This window comes from Equus caballus, chromosome 19 (assembly GCF_041296265.1).
Source record: "Equus caballus isolate H_3958 breed thoroughbred chromosome 19, TB-T2T, whole genome shotgun sequence".
NCBI lineage: Eukaryota > Metazoa > Chordata > Mammalia > Perissodactyla > Equidae > Equus > Equus caballus.
In genome coordinates this window covers 40,456,833-40,471,275 of record NC_091702.1, presented here as the reverse complement: position 1 = coordinate 40,471,275, position 14,443 = coordinate 40,456,833, and the positions used below count along the sequence as shown (strand labels likewise).

Sequence of the window (14,443 nt, the reverse complement as noted above, 5' to 3'; positions counted from 1 at the left end):
CTCGTGATCCTTTGGTCCTTCCCTCAAAGCTGCACTAAATACTAAGGTTTCTTTCTCCACCTCTTGCCTTCACCAGAAGTTTGTCTGTAGCTCTTTTCATGGGATCACTCCAAACTGGGAAGACTCATTTATTTCTCGCTTGTCAGTACTTGTCAGAATTCATCCTGGAGGAGGTGGGGAGAAGAGTCATGGCATTTAGTTGGAATGTGTCTCCTGCCGTGAAGACAATGGTCAGGATGGCATTGTGTGGTTGGTAGACTGAGAATGGGTCCAGCCTGGAGGAACCTGACCAGAGATGAGTGTGGAGGCTCTTGGCCAAAGTACTTCCCACCTCCTTCCATTCTAGGCTGGGGGTGGGAATGTGTGTTAGAAGTGAGCTACCTAGTGAGCCAATCACTACCCCTGTAACTGGGGAAATTTAGATGCACAAGTTGAAGAATCAATATCCTTATAAAATTTGCTTGTTCAGAGACATTTACTTTGTCCTTCTCCTTCTTGGAATGAGAAAGCAGTTGAATGCTGACCTCTACATGATTTCAATGTATACATTTGTTTATTTACAGCCCTCCTTTTTCCCAGAAAAGGATTCGAGGCAGATGATTTGCATTAAAGAGATTCAAATACTTGGATATCTTTAAGACATTTATTGAAAATGTATTTTGTCAATGTTACCCTTTGTATAATTCCCACTTTTATTAATTGAAACTTATAATATGTATCTGAAAATTTCCACTTGCCTCAAGCACATGCGTAGAAATTGTAGTGATGAGACCCACTGCATAGAAATGAGTACTTTCCGTCTATTATGCTGTGTTTGGATGTGGAAATCAAGTAAATTTAGTCAGTGTTAATCTAGAATATGTCTATCAGCAGACGTGATCTTCTGGTTTCTCAAAATGACAGCTGTGTTCTTCTTTCCTCAGATATATTTGTCCTTGTGTTGGTCATACAACTGGGTGTGTGTCTGTTCATTCTCTTTGCTGATATTCCAGAATTATATAGGCGTTTGGATGTAAGTCTTATCTCTGGGATACAATGATGGTTTACGGTTATATAACACCCTGACTTCAAAAAGCAGGTCACAATTGTAATTGACATGGGTTCTTGACATTGATTGTTCTTTTGGGATAGTAGATTTAAAAAGAATGCTGAATTTATTCATATTTTTTATTTAAGCTGCTCAGGAAATAACCTTCTTCCTAGTCTTGAATTCAAGTATTTCAAAAGCATTGAAGATTTTTCTTTTAAAAGATCCCTTTAAGACTGGAAAATCTATTTATAATATCAAACGTGAGAGAATTTTCCCCCTAAATGCTTCTGTTTTGAAGCTGTTTAAAACAGTTTTGCCTATAACACTTTCTTGGTTAATTCTCAGGTCTATATTTCCATCTTTTTTTTTTTTACCTCTTTAAAAATGTGCTTTTCTGTATGTTCATACTTGATGTCAGCAAAACTTACTTTCAAAGAGCCATACCTTACCTCATGAACTCTCTTAGATTTTGAGACAACTTTGAAACTCTGTAAGAGACAGACATTTTATATATTCAAGCAAGGGAAAATATGTATTCTGATTCCTCTAACCTATCCTTTAGGTTAATCATGACTAAATATCCTTTAGACCAATACATAGAATACAGAAGAGATGATGAAAGGAATGGTGCTTCGTGAACCTGCCTACCTGCCTCTCTATCTCAAAGATAAGTTTCATGAGGGCCAAGATCCTATCTTACTCATTTTTGTATGACCAGTGCCTTGCATAGCAAATGGCACATAATGGCAATGAGTGACTGACTGGTCATCGTATATCAGTTTCCTGGATGTAGACAAACACTTGGTGCACACAGTGCCTTCCAAACCAGCAATACCTTCACAAATCCACCTAGATATCTGACACATAAACTAACGTCCACCTTCAATTTTTATTTTTCTAATTGTATTACTGTGGTTAAAAGTGCAATTGCCTTTGTTGTTAAATGTCCTCCTGAATTAGATTAAGTACTCACAAAGATAAACAGTCGTTGCCCACTCATCTTCTAAGTGAGTTAAAACTTCTTAATCCTGCAGAAGTTAAGGTTAACACATGTTCGGTTTAGTCATACTCCAATAGTGAAGACTCTTTCAGAGATGCTGGCTCCTCTGGTATAACAAAATAGGGAACATATTTGGTTTGGAGGGAACCTGTGTGGGTCATTGCCAGCATGACTCCAAAAGAGTCTGCAAAGAATTATTGTTCACCTTAAAAATAATTATTTTTCTTCCTATTACATAAAATTATGGATACCTTTTCAAAAACGTGAATATATAAGCAAGGAAAATTTTAACATTATTCACTATATGCTTCCATCTTTGAAAATTCAGATATTATAAACGTGCATTGACTGATTGATGAAGTTTGTTTCATTTTAAATATAATCATGCTGTTTTATAATCTAGTTATTGCTTATTTTAAAAAATGCATGATTTAGGGCTGGCCCTGTGGCCTAGTGGTTAAGTTTGCGTGCTCCGCTTTGGCGGCCCAGGGTTTTGCCAGTTCGGATCCTGGGCGCGGACATGGCACCACTCATCAGGCCAAGGTGAGGTGGCGTCTCACATGCCACAACTAGAAGAACCCACAACTAAAATATAAAACTATATACTGGGGGGATTTGTGGAGAAAAAAGCAGAAAAAAAAGGAAAAAATGCATGATTTTATTTAATAGAGAATACATTCACATGGCTTAAAATTCAATGGGTAGAAAAGTTATATAGCAAAAATCTCCTTCTCATCCTTGTTCTTCAGCTGCCACTTCCTTTCTCTGAAGGCAACTGATGACACAGTTTATTTTACATACTTTCAGACATTTTATACATATATACACAAATATATATATTTCTTATATGTGTATTCCCCCACATTTTTACACAAGTAGTAGCAAACTATTACCTTTGTCCAGGTCTCCTGAGATGGAGATGTCAGGGTGAGATGAGATGTGTAAGAAAGTTATTGGAGGAATTCCCTGTGAAGGAGAAAAGATTAGGAAGGCAGAGGAGGTGGTAAGGGCGCCACACTATGACGTGGGTCCGACCCCTGTGCAGGAGAGAGGGAAGGAAGGAGGGCCACGTGAGTAGAGTTTCAGACTGCAGAGCACTTCTAAGAAAGTCAAGCCAAAGTTGTCCACCAAAGGTGCCCAGTGTCTTGCAAGAATGAGTGTGATTGGAAGACCTGCTCATAGTTAGTAGCTGTGAGCAGCCCATGGGAAATGGGGCCTTCAGGTGAGTGTAGCAGTGGCACATCTGCTGTTTATCCTTCCTGCAGCAGAAGTCCCGAGTGGAGCATTTTCATGGTTGCCACAACCACACACACAGTCCTGCACTTTGTTCTTTCATGTGACAGTGTATTTTCGTAACAGTTCCATATCAGTTCATAAGGCTTCCTTATTCTTTTTTTATGCTAATATGGTATTTCATTGTATATATGTACCATGATTTGTATGTAGTCCCTTATTGGTAGACATTTAGTTTGTTTCCAATTTTTTACTATTACAAACAAAGCTGAGGTAAAATAACCTGATACATATGTCATTTCAGCCACGTACAAGTATATCTCTAAGATAAATTCCTAGAAATGAATTTGACCTTCCAATTTTACCAGCATCTCTATAGAGTTGTACCAGTTTTTACTCCCCCCAGTGTATGAGGCAGTGCCAGGTACAATAGAGTGCACTTGGCTTCATTTCATTCATTCGTTCATTCACTCATCTACCCATTCAATATCCATATTCAATATCCATTCAATATGGATATTCCAGTGCCTGGAAAGGGACTGGGGAAGATACAGAGAAACTGGGAGCAGAGACAGTAGTGACAACTTGTTTTCAGCCCCACTTCTTCCGTTGGTGAGCACCTTTGTGATGTCACAGTTTGTGCCATTGTAGGCACAGTCCTGAGGGGGCCCCCCGACCTTAGGGTCAAAAGCAGGGCTCAGCTGAGGGGAGATATGGCACCAGAGAGAAGAAGGCAATGCTGCCTGTGTGGAAGTTTGACACGTGTGCCCTCAGAGCCTCCAGGGAACAGAGCCACATAACAACAGAACAACATAAGCACACAAAAAACACTTTTATTATTATTTTTTATTGCAAAGTGACCAAATTTATTTTAGTAAGCTTAGAAATTACAGAGGAACTAAGAAGAAGAAGAGGAAGAAGAAGAAGAGGTAAAAGAAAAAAAAACAAGGGGCCGACCCCATGGCCGAGTGGTTAAATTTGCACGCTCCATTTCGGTGGCCCGGGGTTCACTGGTTCAGATCCTGGGCACGGATCTACACACCGCTCACCATGCCATGCTGTGGTGGCATCCCATATAGAAGAACTAGAGTGACTTACAACTAGGATATACGACTACATACTGGGGCTTTTGGGAGAAAAAAAAAGAGGAAGATTGGCAGCACATGTTATCTCAGGGCCAATCTTTCTCACCAAAAAAAAGCACATACCTTTAAAAGAATAAATAAATAAAAAACCAATAGTCATAGTTCCCAATCATTGGGATCATGCAATTTCATACATGCACAGAAATATATATATAATGTATTTATATTTATGTATATGTGTGTATATAACATGTATATATGTAATATATATATATATATATATATATATATATATATATGCATGTGTCTGTTACATAAGTGATTTATAACCTACGGAAATGTGCGCTGTGAACATGTGAATGTTTTTCCAGCATATATTTGTCTTCAGACTAACTTTGCTTCTTCCTCTCCCACCAGCTGCTCTGCACTCCTGTCCTGTGGAGGGTCTACATCATCATTATGCTTGGCTCCAATTTTATTGTGTCCTTTGTTGTGGAGGTGAGTGCCCTCAGGTTGGTGATCACTGGGCAGGGACATTCTTTGGGAGTCTGAAAAAGGAACAGCTTTAGGTGACAAGGTTCAACAGTGCAAGTGGCTCCTTCTCTTAGCAACACGAACAATGGTACTTTCCTCAGATGAGTTCCAAACAAGGCATTAGTTATCCCATCTGTAAAGTGGAGATGGAAAGAGTGGATTAGGATCTCTAAGGTCCTATTCATTTCTAAAAGTCACAAATAGAGACCCAACTCAATTCATTTTTTGAAATGAAGGCATGATTCACATACTATAAAATTCATCTTTTTATTTTTTATTTATTTATTTTTTTTTTGAGGAAGATTAGCCGTGAGCTAACTACTGCCAGTCCTCCTCTTTTTGCTGAGGAGGCCTGGCCCTGAGCTAACATCCATGCCCATCTTCCTCTACTTTATATGTGGGACGCCTACCACAGCATGGTGTGCCAAGCGGTGCCATGTCCGCACCCAGGATCCAAACCAGCGAACCCCAGGCCGCCAAGAAGTGGAACGTGCGAACTTAACCACTGCACCACCGGGCCGGCCCCTAAAATTCATCTTTTTAAAATGTACAATTCAAGAGATTTTAGTATATTCACTGAGTTGTGCAAATACCACTGCTAATTCAAGAACATTCTCATCACCCCAAAAGAAATCCTATACCTATTAGAAGTCACTCTTCATTCCCCTTTCCCCCTCTTCTACCCCTTGGCAACCACTAACCTACTTTCTGTCTCTGTGGATTTGCCTATTCTGGATATTTCCTATAAAGGGCATCATGAAAAGGCTTCTTTCACTTAACAACTTGTACTGTTACTGAAACCCAAATGGATTCCCTCCTGGCAAGTTAAATCAGACTCTCCACCAGAAGTGGTTGTCTCTCAAAGTAAAGGGTATTTGCAGCAAACAGGAGACCAAAAGGAATCATTTCTGAAGTCATGGCGTCCCCGAACAAAGGGTAGCAGGGACATTTATTTCAGATGGAGAATGACTATTCAAAAGGGAGAGGGGGGTATTCGCTTGTGCAGACTCAGCTGGAAACTTGCTTCCACACACACTGCAGGTTACAGGAATAAGGCCTAAGCTCCTCCTGGAGAGATCTCAGCATTAAAAATAAGGCAAAGGTCATAGTTGAGGCTTGGTCTGGTTCAGGGTGGTTGGTGATTACATCTCCTTAACATAACGAAAGGAAAAAGAACAATTTGGAAGAACAGTTAAAATATCTGAACCAATCTGGAGTTCCTCAGGGCAACTAGTTGGTGACAGAATCACTATCACTTTTACTTTACAAACGGGAAATGAGATTCATAGTGAGGTTTTCTTGGCTGTATTCTTTAGCCCCCATTTGCTCCGTTTCCTCAGGAAAATGAACTGGCGCACCCCCTTGCTTTTGCTACATGGTTCACACTCTTCTCCCCAGCACCGTTACACACAGTCTCTATTCTTCAAAGCCCACCATTGGGCAGGGGCCACCCTGGAAGAGGCATCCATTTTGAAGGAGAGGTGAGCTGCAGGATTCCATCTGCTGATGCAAATAATCCATAACCAACCAATAAATCAAAATTGGAGTGAGTTTATTATGAGCCAGAGTGAAGATTATAACCCAGGAAGGCCTTAGAGGGCGTTCTGGAGAAGCACGGCTTTCAGTTCAATCTTATGTCTTTCTAGAACAAAGAACATACATTAAACACACCCAGGATACATTTTCATCAAAATTTAAAGAGGTATTTGGTTGCAAATTAGCAAGTCAACATCGCCCTCATGTCACGAAAGGGACTAATCTGGAGTTACCAATAGGGCGGAGGAGGGGAAGTCTGCATTCTTATCTTAAGGGAGTGCATTCTTTAATGGTTAAGCAGATGTACAACGTATGGTTGAAAGGCCATAAGTCAGGCTTTTAAGTTCAAGCTGAATCAGTTCTGAACCCGAACTGTTACCCCATATACCTCAATATGAGAAAATCTCTTGTCATGTCTGTCCCCATTCCAGCTCCCAGTTACAAACCCAGGCTTGGTCCAGTGAGGGAGGATTTACTGTGGGCTGGGGGCACCTGGAGCCTGACTTCCCTGCAGTATTTTGTAGGCAGGAGCTCAGTGAACTTTCCCTACTAAGGGAAGTCAAGGCCAACAGGAGCTGGTGGCAGAATAGGACAATAATTAATGTACCGGAGCTTCTCTCTAGATGCTAAACCAGGGCAACTCAAACTTGAGTGGGCATCAGGATCACCTGGAGGGTGTGTTAAAATACAGATTGTTCAGCCTGGCTCCCCGCATTTCCGATTCAACGGGTCTGGAGCAGGCACAAGTTTTTGTTTCTAATGGGTTGTCAGGTGATTCTGACGCTGGCTCAGGAACCACACTGAGAAGCACTATGCTAAACCATATGGTCTCCAAAGCAACCAAATTAATAAAAGAGCATCATCGTAGCTGTCCTCATACTGATTTGCAGAAAGATGGTCGTTGCCCTTTAAGGGATAATCTTATGTATGTATCTTGTCCCTATCCATGGTGGCATTATTTCCTCTGTCTAGTATATCTTTCCCCATTTCTGCATATTGAAAGGCTATCCCATCCTCTATGGCACAGCTGTGGCACTATCCTTTTCATGAATTTTTCCTGATGCTTGGATCAGTCAGGCAAATAACAGAACTCAGCTAACAGTGGCTTAAACAATAAGGATATTTATTGACTCGCTTAACAAGAAGATTGGAGGTAAGCGGCTTTAGGGCTGGTTTAGCAACTCAGTGGTGTCTTTGGGGATCCTCTTTCTTTCACTTTTCTGTCTCACCATCCTTAGATGTTGGCCTTTCATGATTGTGCTTATTGATTGTGGTGCCCAGATAGCTTCCACATAGCTGGGCATTATGTCTGTTTTCAGTACAGGAAAAAACTGAAGGAGAGGCACTAGCAAGCTTTTTTCCCTCAGGTATGGACCTCTGATTAGGAGACAAAAAAATTTCCCACAGCCCACCAGCAGACTTCCCCTTATGCCTCATTGGTTAGAACTGTGTCTCGTTGTCATCCTGAGTAGAAAAGGATTCTGGGAAAGGAGATCTATGCCAAAAAGTTAGATAAATTGGCTTAGACTGTTTATAATTTTTTTCCTTTTAGGCAGACAGGCGAGAGTCAGGAGGAATGGCCTGTAGGGTAATCAAGCCACAAAGTCTGCTTGGTTGCGTATTTTCAGTTAAGAACGTAAGATTGAGAGTCATCTTCTTTGCTTTGAATCCTGTCTCCATCCTTTCCTGCTGACTGACTTTGGGCAAGTTCTTCCACTTTTCTGTGACTCTGTTTCCTCATCTATAAAATGATGATAATAATGGTACCTTACTTCATAGGGTTACTGTGAACATGAAATGTGGACAGGAAAAAGCGTGTAGGAAGTGTTTAGTAAATATAAGCTGTTATTTTTATATTACCTCTTGTGGAACTTACCATTTCTTACTTTGTGTCTATCAATCATTCAGGCATTCATTTATTCATTCCCTCTTTCCACAAACACTTGTTGATCATGTGCCACGTCCTAGGGCACGATGCCCTAGGGATAAGGATGACATAGTGGTAGAGTTCACGATCTACAGGAAGCAAGTGGACAAGGGCTAAGGTTATTTGTGTGTAAATTTTTTTCACTCTTCTGCCATTCAATGATGCTGGCAAGAACTTATCTCAGTAACTCTGGCACCTAAAACCCTGCTTTATGCAAATGTTAGCTGCCTCAAGGTTTATTCAATTATTAAATGTGAGAAGTGACCCCGCTCACACCCAGCAGATGGAAAGGGTAAGCTGATACTCATGAAAGATGAAGTTTCTTTTCTGTTCTCATGTTGAATGAGGAATAGAGACACACACAAAGATGTTTAGTGTGAGTTCCCAGCAGCTTCTGAGAAATAACATTATGAGGTTCCAGCTGCCACCTCTAGGCTCCTCCTTGAAGTCAGGCCTTTCTCTGTCATCAGGGCACTCAGGGACAAACCCGAGCCATTTGAGATGTTGGCAAAGGCAGTTGCAATGGAGAATTAAGGGCACTAATATTTTCTGCCTCACGAGGTGAGCCTAGTGGAGTAGGCAAAGACCCCAGACTATCGTGGATGCAGCGAGATGTTTTCCTCAGGTGGCTCTAGGTATGCCTGTCCCAAGATACTAAGGATTCCTGTGACAGGCTGTGCTGACCCACACTGCCTGGTCAGCATGGGGCAGAGATGGTCCAGAAAGGTTTTGGGGAGACAAGCATGGAGGATGACTGGCCTCCTTCTGCGCAGTCCTGAATATTGTCTGGTCTGCTGAGAGGTCTAACCCTAACCCTAGTCCTAACCTTGATCTTAGAGCAGCCCAGAAAACAAACAGGTTTAAGTGAGACCTAGTCCTTTCTTTGCCGAGTCTCATGATCCAACTAACCTCCAGCTAACAGGCAGACGGGCTGATGTGGGTAGCTTTAATCCTCCTCTGTTTTGTGTTTGTATATATGTATTCATGGATATATGCATGAATTATTTGAGTAGCCAGTCAGAAAAGTTCATGTGGTGGTCTTATTTTTGAAGAAATGGTATCTCATCAAGGCGTTCCTTTTGTTTCTAGCTCTGCATTTAATTTACAAAGTAGAGCGACAGGACAGATCATCTTTTAGTGCTTCAGATCCCTTTTCCAAAGCAGCAAAGGGATACAGGCCATCGTACTTCTAGAATTGTAAGAAATTGTCAAAGAGCTCAAGGCAAAGCACAGAACGCTAAAATTTTTCTGTGTGTGTATGTGTGTGTGTGTGTGTGTTTTCATTTCATTTGTTTTGTTTAAAGCCTGCTAAGATTTCCTGGAGATAAGTTAGATCTTAAAACCTTTAATTGGATACCAATGATCCTGCCTTATCCCAGCTATGAGGAAAACTACTGTTCTCTTGTCAATTAAGACGGACAAAAATCTTTGCTATGGGAAAGTCAAATAACAGGTCTGGCAGGTGAGCCCTGAGATTTGCAAGATGCCGATGAGATGGCTGTGTGGGTTTTTAATAGCCTGCTAGCAGATGATCAGTTTTTAGAGGAAGATTCAGACTAGCTGTTCTCTATCATTTCCATGAGCAATGGGACTCAAATGTTAAAGATGAGTGGATTTTACGAAAACCACTATCTCTGGCCAAGTTCCTTTTAGACTCCTACAGAATTAACTCTTACAATTTAGCAAAGGTGCCAGTGATAGACACCAAAACCAGTTCTAATTCTGTGGGACAGCTTGGCTCCTCATATTATTCTCTTTGTTTCTTTCATGATAACTTCTAAGATGATTAACCTCTGTGACCAAATATAATAAAAATGAAAAATTAACGTGATAACTTTTCATGCATTCTGGATTGTGAGTTATAACCTGGGCTCTATTGGAGGCTCAGTCTAACTCGTCAAATAAAATTACAGTCCAAAATGTTTCCAAAGAAATATCTTTTGTAATCTTAAAAAATGTATTGCAATGAAATATTTGTGGGTGAAGTTTAGAGATATATCTTTACCAGACCACCGTGCACAGCCATTTGTTAAATGAATAGTTCAGAAGGGCGGTGAAGGAGGCAACTATGCCATGACACACCTTGCATTGTAAGGAGAGTTACATAATCCCTATGACAAACAAAAGAGGAAGAAATGATTGTTTCTACTCACTGAGGCTCAGATAGGGTGATTAATTTGCCCGTAGTGGGTGTCAGAGCTGGAACTCACATCCAGATCCATCCAACTCAAAGACTGTGGTGCATATTTCAATTTTATCAACTTCTATTCGTGAGTATGCAGTGATGTGCCAAGGTATACCAAAGCCACATAGTACGTGTGACACAGCTTTCTATAGGGTCAATACCATTCGGTGGTAAGTAATTTAAAATCATTTTTTTATTAAATCAAATATGGATGTGGTGTGGAGAGGCCTGCAGAATTTGAGTGATTTTAAGTTTAATTTATATATAAGATTTAGAAGAAATTTCATCCTTGAGGCTGACCACTTCAAGCTATGTTTCCAGATTCTTGAAACTATGTACCTCTCTCTTCTCCCAGAAGAGTTCTTTAAGTGGAAAAGTTTGAGAGGCCGTGAACCACCTTGGATTTGTTTGTCCAGGGCTCAAGGTCTTTGTCAAGCTGAATCTAAGTGGCCAGTGAAGTGGTGCCTTGTTATGGTCTATGGGGAGTTGTAGCCTGGGAACACTTAACTTCTGATTGTAAAGAGTAACTCTTTTATTTTGCAGGAGGCCATTATTGAAAACCGAGCCCTGTGGATGGCAATCAAAAGGTGTTTTGGATATCAATCAAAAAGCCAGTATCGGATATGGCAGAGGGCCTTGGCAAATGACCCCAGTTGGCCCCCGATAAATCAAACCTCCTACTCTCACAGTCCAGGGTGTGGCAGGGAAGTGTCTTACAGCAATCCGGTCTTTGAGAGCAATGAGGAACAACTTTGAAGGCAATAGGATAAACATGTTGAACTAATATAGAAGCAATGACAAAAGGGACCAATTTCAGTGATATTTAAGCAATGAGACTCTTACAATATCGGCTGGAGTTTTTGGAATCAAAAACCTATCCAATCATGGTGACAAACTGAAGTCTGTTTGATACAATACTTTCTACAGAGCAGAGCACTGCCCCAAGAGACTGCTTTCCTCTTGGCTTCTAAAGGTATTAGAGGTTTTCAGTGAATTAAGAGTGAGCTGGCCAAGAATGGCAATGGGCCAAGAGATTGGGAGGCTAAAAGAGAAGCAGAATATGCAATCTTTTTTCTTAGATAATATATCTTTTAAATGAATTGAGGGAAAGTAGCACTGTGTGTAGTCTTAGAATTGTAACATGTTAAAGATCATTTTTGAATTCTTATTTCACTGATGGAAAAACAAATGCATGGGAACCATCACACCAATCTTCACTGTCTGGTTTCCTTTCCTTCGTCATACTTCTCAAATCTGAGGCATTTTCTTCTACTTCTGGCCTTCCCTTCTATATTAGTAAGGATAGGCTAAGCTGATGCTGCTATAACAAATAACTCCCGTATCTGAATGGGTTAACACACAAGAGCTTCCTTCTTGGTCCAGGTGACTCTTTAGAATAGCTCTCCTGGGAGTGGTGACTGCTTCAGTATCATGGCCCCACTGACTCAACACAAAGACTCCATGTTTACTGTGATAAGGGAAGGAAGACTGAGGATCACACATGGGCTCTTCCCCACTTCACCCACAAAGCAGCACACATTTCTGCACAACCCACATCTCATTAGGCTCATTAAGCGTCATTTACCAGGGATTTGGCAAAGAAGCTGAGAAGTGCAGTCTCCTGTATTTAGGGTTGGCTTCATGGGCAGATGACCTGTGTAGTCACACACAGCCCCATGCTTAGAAAGGCCCACACTTGGTTTAATACTCTGCACTTGCCATCTTGAAATTCTTAATTTTTGAACAAGGATTTCCACATCTTCATTTCGCACTGGGCCTCACAAATTATGTTATTGACCTGGCTTGTATTCCTGGGAAAGAGAGGAAAGCAGCCCAAATCAAAGGGTTCTGTCCCCTAGCTCTGCGCCTCCTAACCCTGTGAACTTCTCTGTGTCATAAGAACCTCTCATCTCACACGCCTGACGCCAGGAATTTTCACTTCTCTGCTCTATTATTTTTGAGAAAAGTTAGTCTTGTGCTACAGCATTATATGCTATCATCCACATAAGTCCTCACACAACCCACACATTTCTTAAGTTTGAGGCTTCAGTTTTCAGAAAACAAAAATTTTCCTTATTTCATCACAATTACAGTTTGGTTATATTGGATTCACTTAGGATAGAAAACACTCAGGTTTCTGCTAACTCAGCAGACGACCCTGAATTCTGGGAGAACATCCACATATACTATAATAAGGCAAAAGCAAAATTATGAACGTCAAGTCCTAAGGGAGTGTTCTGGGCAGGGGGGAGTGTCCTGGCCCAGGATAAGAGGCTGGCTTTGCTACTCATCAAGAGCATCTGCCACCATTCCCTTCCCTGGCTGAACTACTGAGTGCGGTTGGTGGCTCTGTGACTACAGATAATGCTGAGAACATAGTGTTTCTCAGCCACAATGGTACCTTGTTGCTTCTGGTTTTAATATAGGGTGAGAAGAATCATTAAAATAGGCTGCAGAAGTGTTGTCTTCCTTGGTACAGAAAGAAATGCTTGCTTTTACAAAGTCAGCCTCAGCAGAGATAGGGCAGCTCTGAATGTCTTTTTCTAGAACTGATAGTTTTTCTCATTTTTCAAAAGCGGAGGGTCATGGGCAGGGGCAAATTGGAGACGGTCTACAACCTAGTGATGAGCAAGAGCAGTGTGTGTAATTAATTAGAAGAGCTCTTTGCCAAGGGCTGTCACCTCCATGAGCCCACTTGAGTTGCACAATTCTCCTGGGACTCAGACAAAAGACTCACCATCCCCACCTTACAGATGAGAAAATTGAAATTCAGGGTGAGGAGAGCAGACCCAGCCTCAGACGCACATCTTCTCAGCGAACTTTCCATTGCTTCCAAATTCCACCTGATCACAAAGCTCCAGCAGAGCAGGGTGCTCAGTGTGATCTGACAGCCAAATGAGCTCTTTGCCAGGAGGAAGGAGGCAATCTTTTGTTAACGCCAGGACCTTTTGTTCAAATGAATGCGAGTTCTCCTGCCAGGCTTGGCCTACAGGTGTGTTCAAAACAAAAAAAATAAAACCCAAACCCACAGGGTCTGTTTGTCTTTCTGAGACTCTGAGTTGCTTTTGTTTGGTCTAATACTAAGGGATTCCATCCTCAGCAGTTGGCACATGGCTGGCAGGGAACAGGGATGGAGGACTCTGCTTCTCCACCAGCCAAACAGTCCTAAAATCTAGGCAAAAGAGGCTGATTCTGAAGACTATGTTTGAGACCAGCTACATCTTAGAAGCAATAAGTGAAGGAGCAGGGAGTGCTCAGCCTGGAGAAACAGTCGGGAGAATTGTGAGAATTGTATTAAAATGCTTGAAGGGTTACCATGGGAGAGAAGGCTCCCACCTGTGGCTAGTGGTGCCACCAGTGGGTAAAGAACATGGTGGGAATGGCTTTGAGCTAACATGAAGACCTCTGCCCCAGTAGTCAGCACTGATGGATGTGGAGGCTGGTGACCTCACAAGGTGTGCACTCGGTGACATGGGAGGTACCGGTGGATGTTCAAAGACCAATTAGAGAATTAAGTCAAGTATCAGATGAAACTCAATTACCTGCAAGATCCCTTCCAGGCTCCATAGGCCTGGCATCTCAGTCTCGTGCTGTGAAGTGAACCATTTACCACTGTTACCCACACAGAATACCAGACCGATCCCCATGGGAAGACGGGCTGAGGGGATGGGCTCCAGCCTTGTGAGGTCCCATGGTGTGAACAACCAGACTTGACTGCTGTGTACCTTGGAAGGTGGTTTCTAATGGGGATAAGAGCCTAGAAAAGAGGGTGCACATTGAGGGGTCCTGACTGCCCAAATGACAGCTGGGGAATACTTCTGCTGTGTGTGTTTTCTTAGAAAGAGGTGTTTGCAAATTTTGAGTAAAAGAACATGAGAGTGCCCCAAACCCGAGGGCAGAGCTACCTGCGCCC

General features: G+C 41.7%; 1 protein-coding gene across 8 annotated transcripts in view; it reads left to right on the top strand.

Moving 5' to 3' along the window:
* ATP13A4 (ATPase 13A4) overlaps positions 1 to 13,580 on the top strand; it is a 127,670-nt gene extending 114,090 nt beyond the window's left edge. For 5 of the 8 annotated variants that reach the window (XM_014732819.3, XM_005601890.4, XM_070242704.1 and 2 more), the window contains 3 exons: positions 924 to 1,012; positions 4,766 to 4,846; positions 11,074 to 13,580. In XM_014732819.3, coding sequence (XP_014588305.2) covers positions 924 to 1,012; positions 4,766 to 4,846; positions 11,074 to 11,286 — 383 coding nt within the window. In that variant the 3' untranslated portion in view covers positions 11,287 to 13,580. Of the gene's footprint in view, positions 1 to 923; positions 1,013 to 1,592; positions 4,209 to 4,765; positions 4,847 to 11,073 lie in introns of those variants that run through there. The other 3 variants (XM_070242705.1, XM_014732820.3, XM_023623508.2) reach the window with 2 other exon arrangements.
* The last annotated feature ends 863 nt before the right edge of the window (positions 13,581 to 14,443 follow it).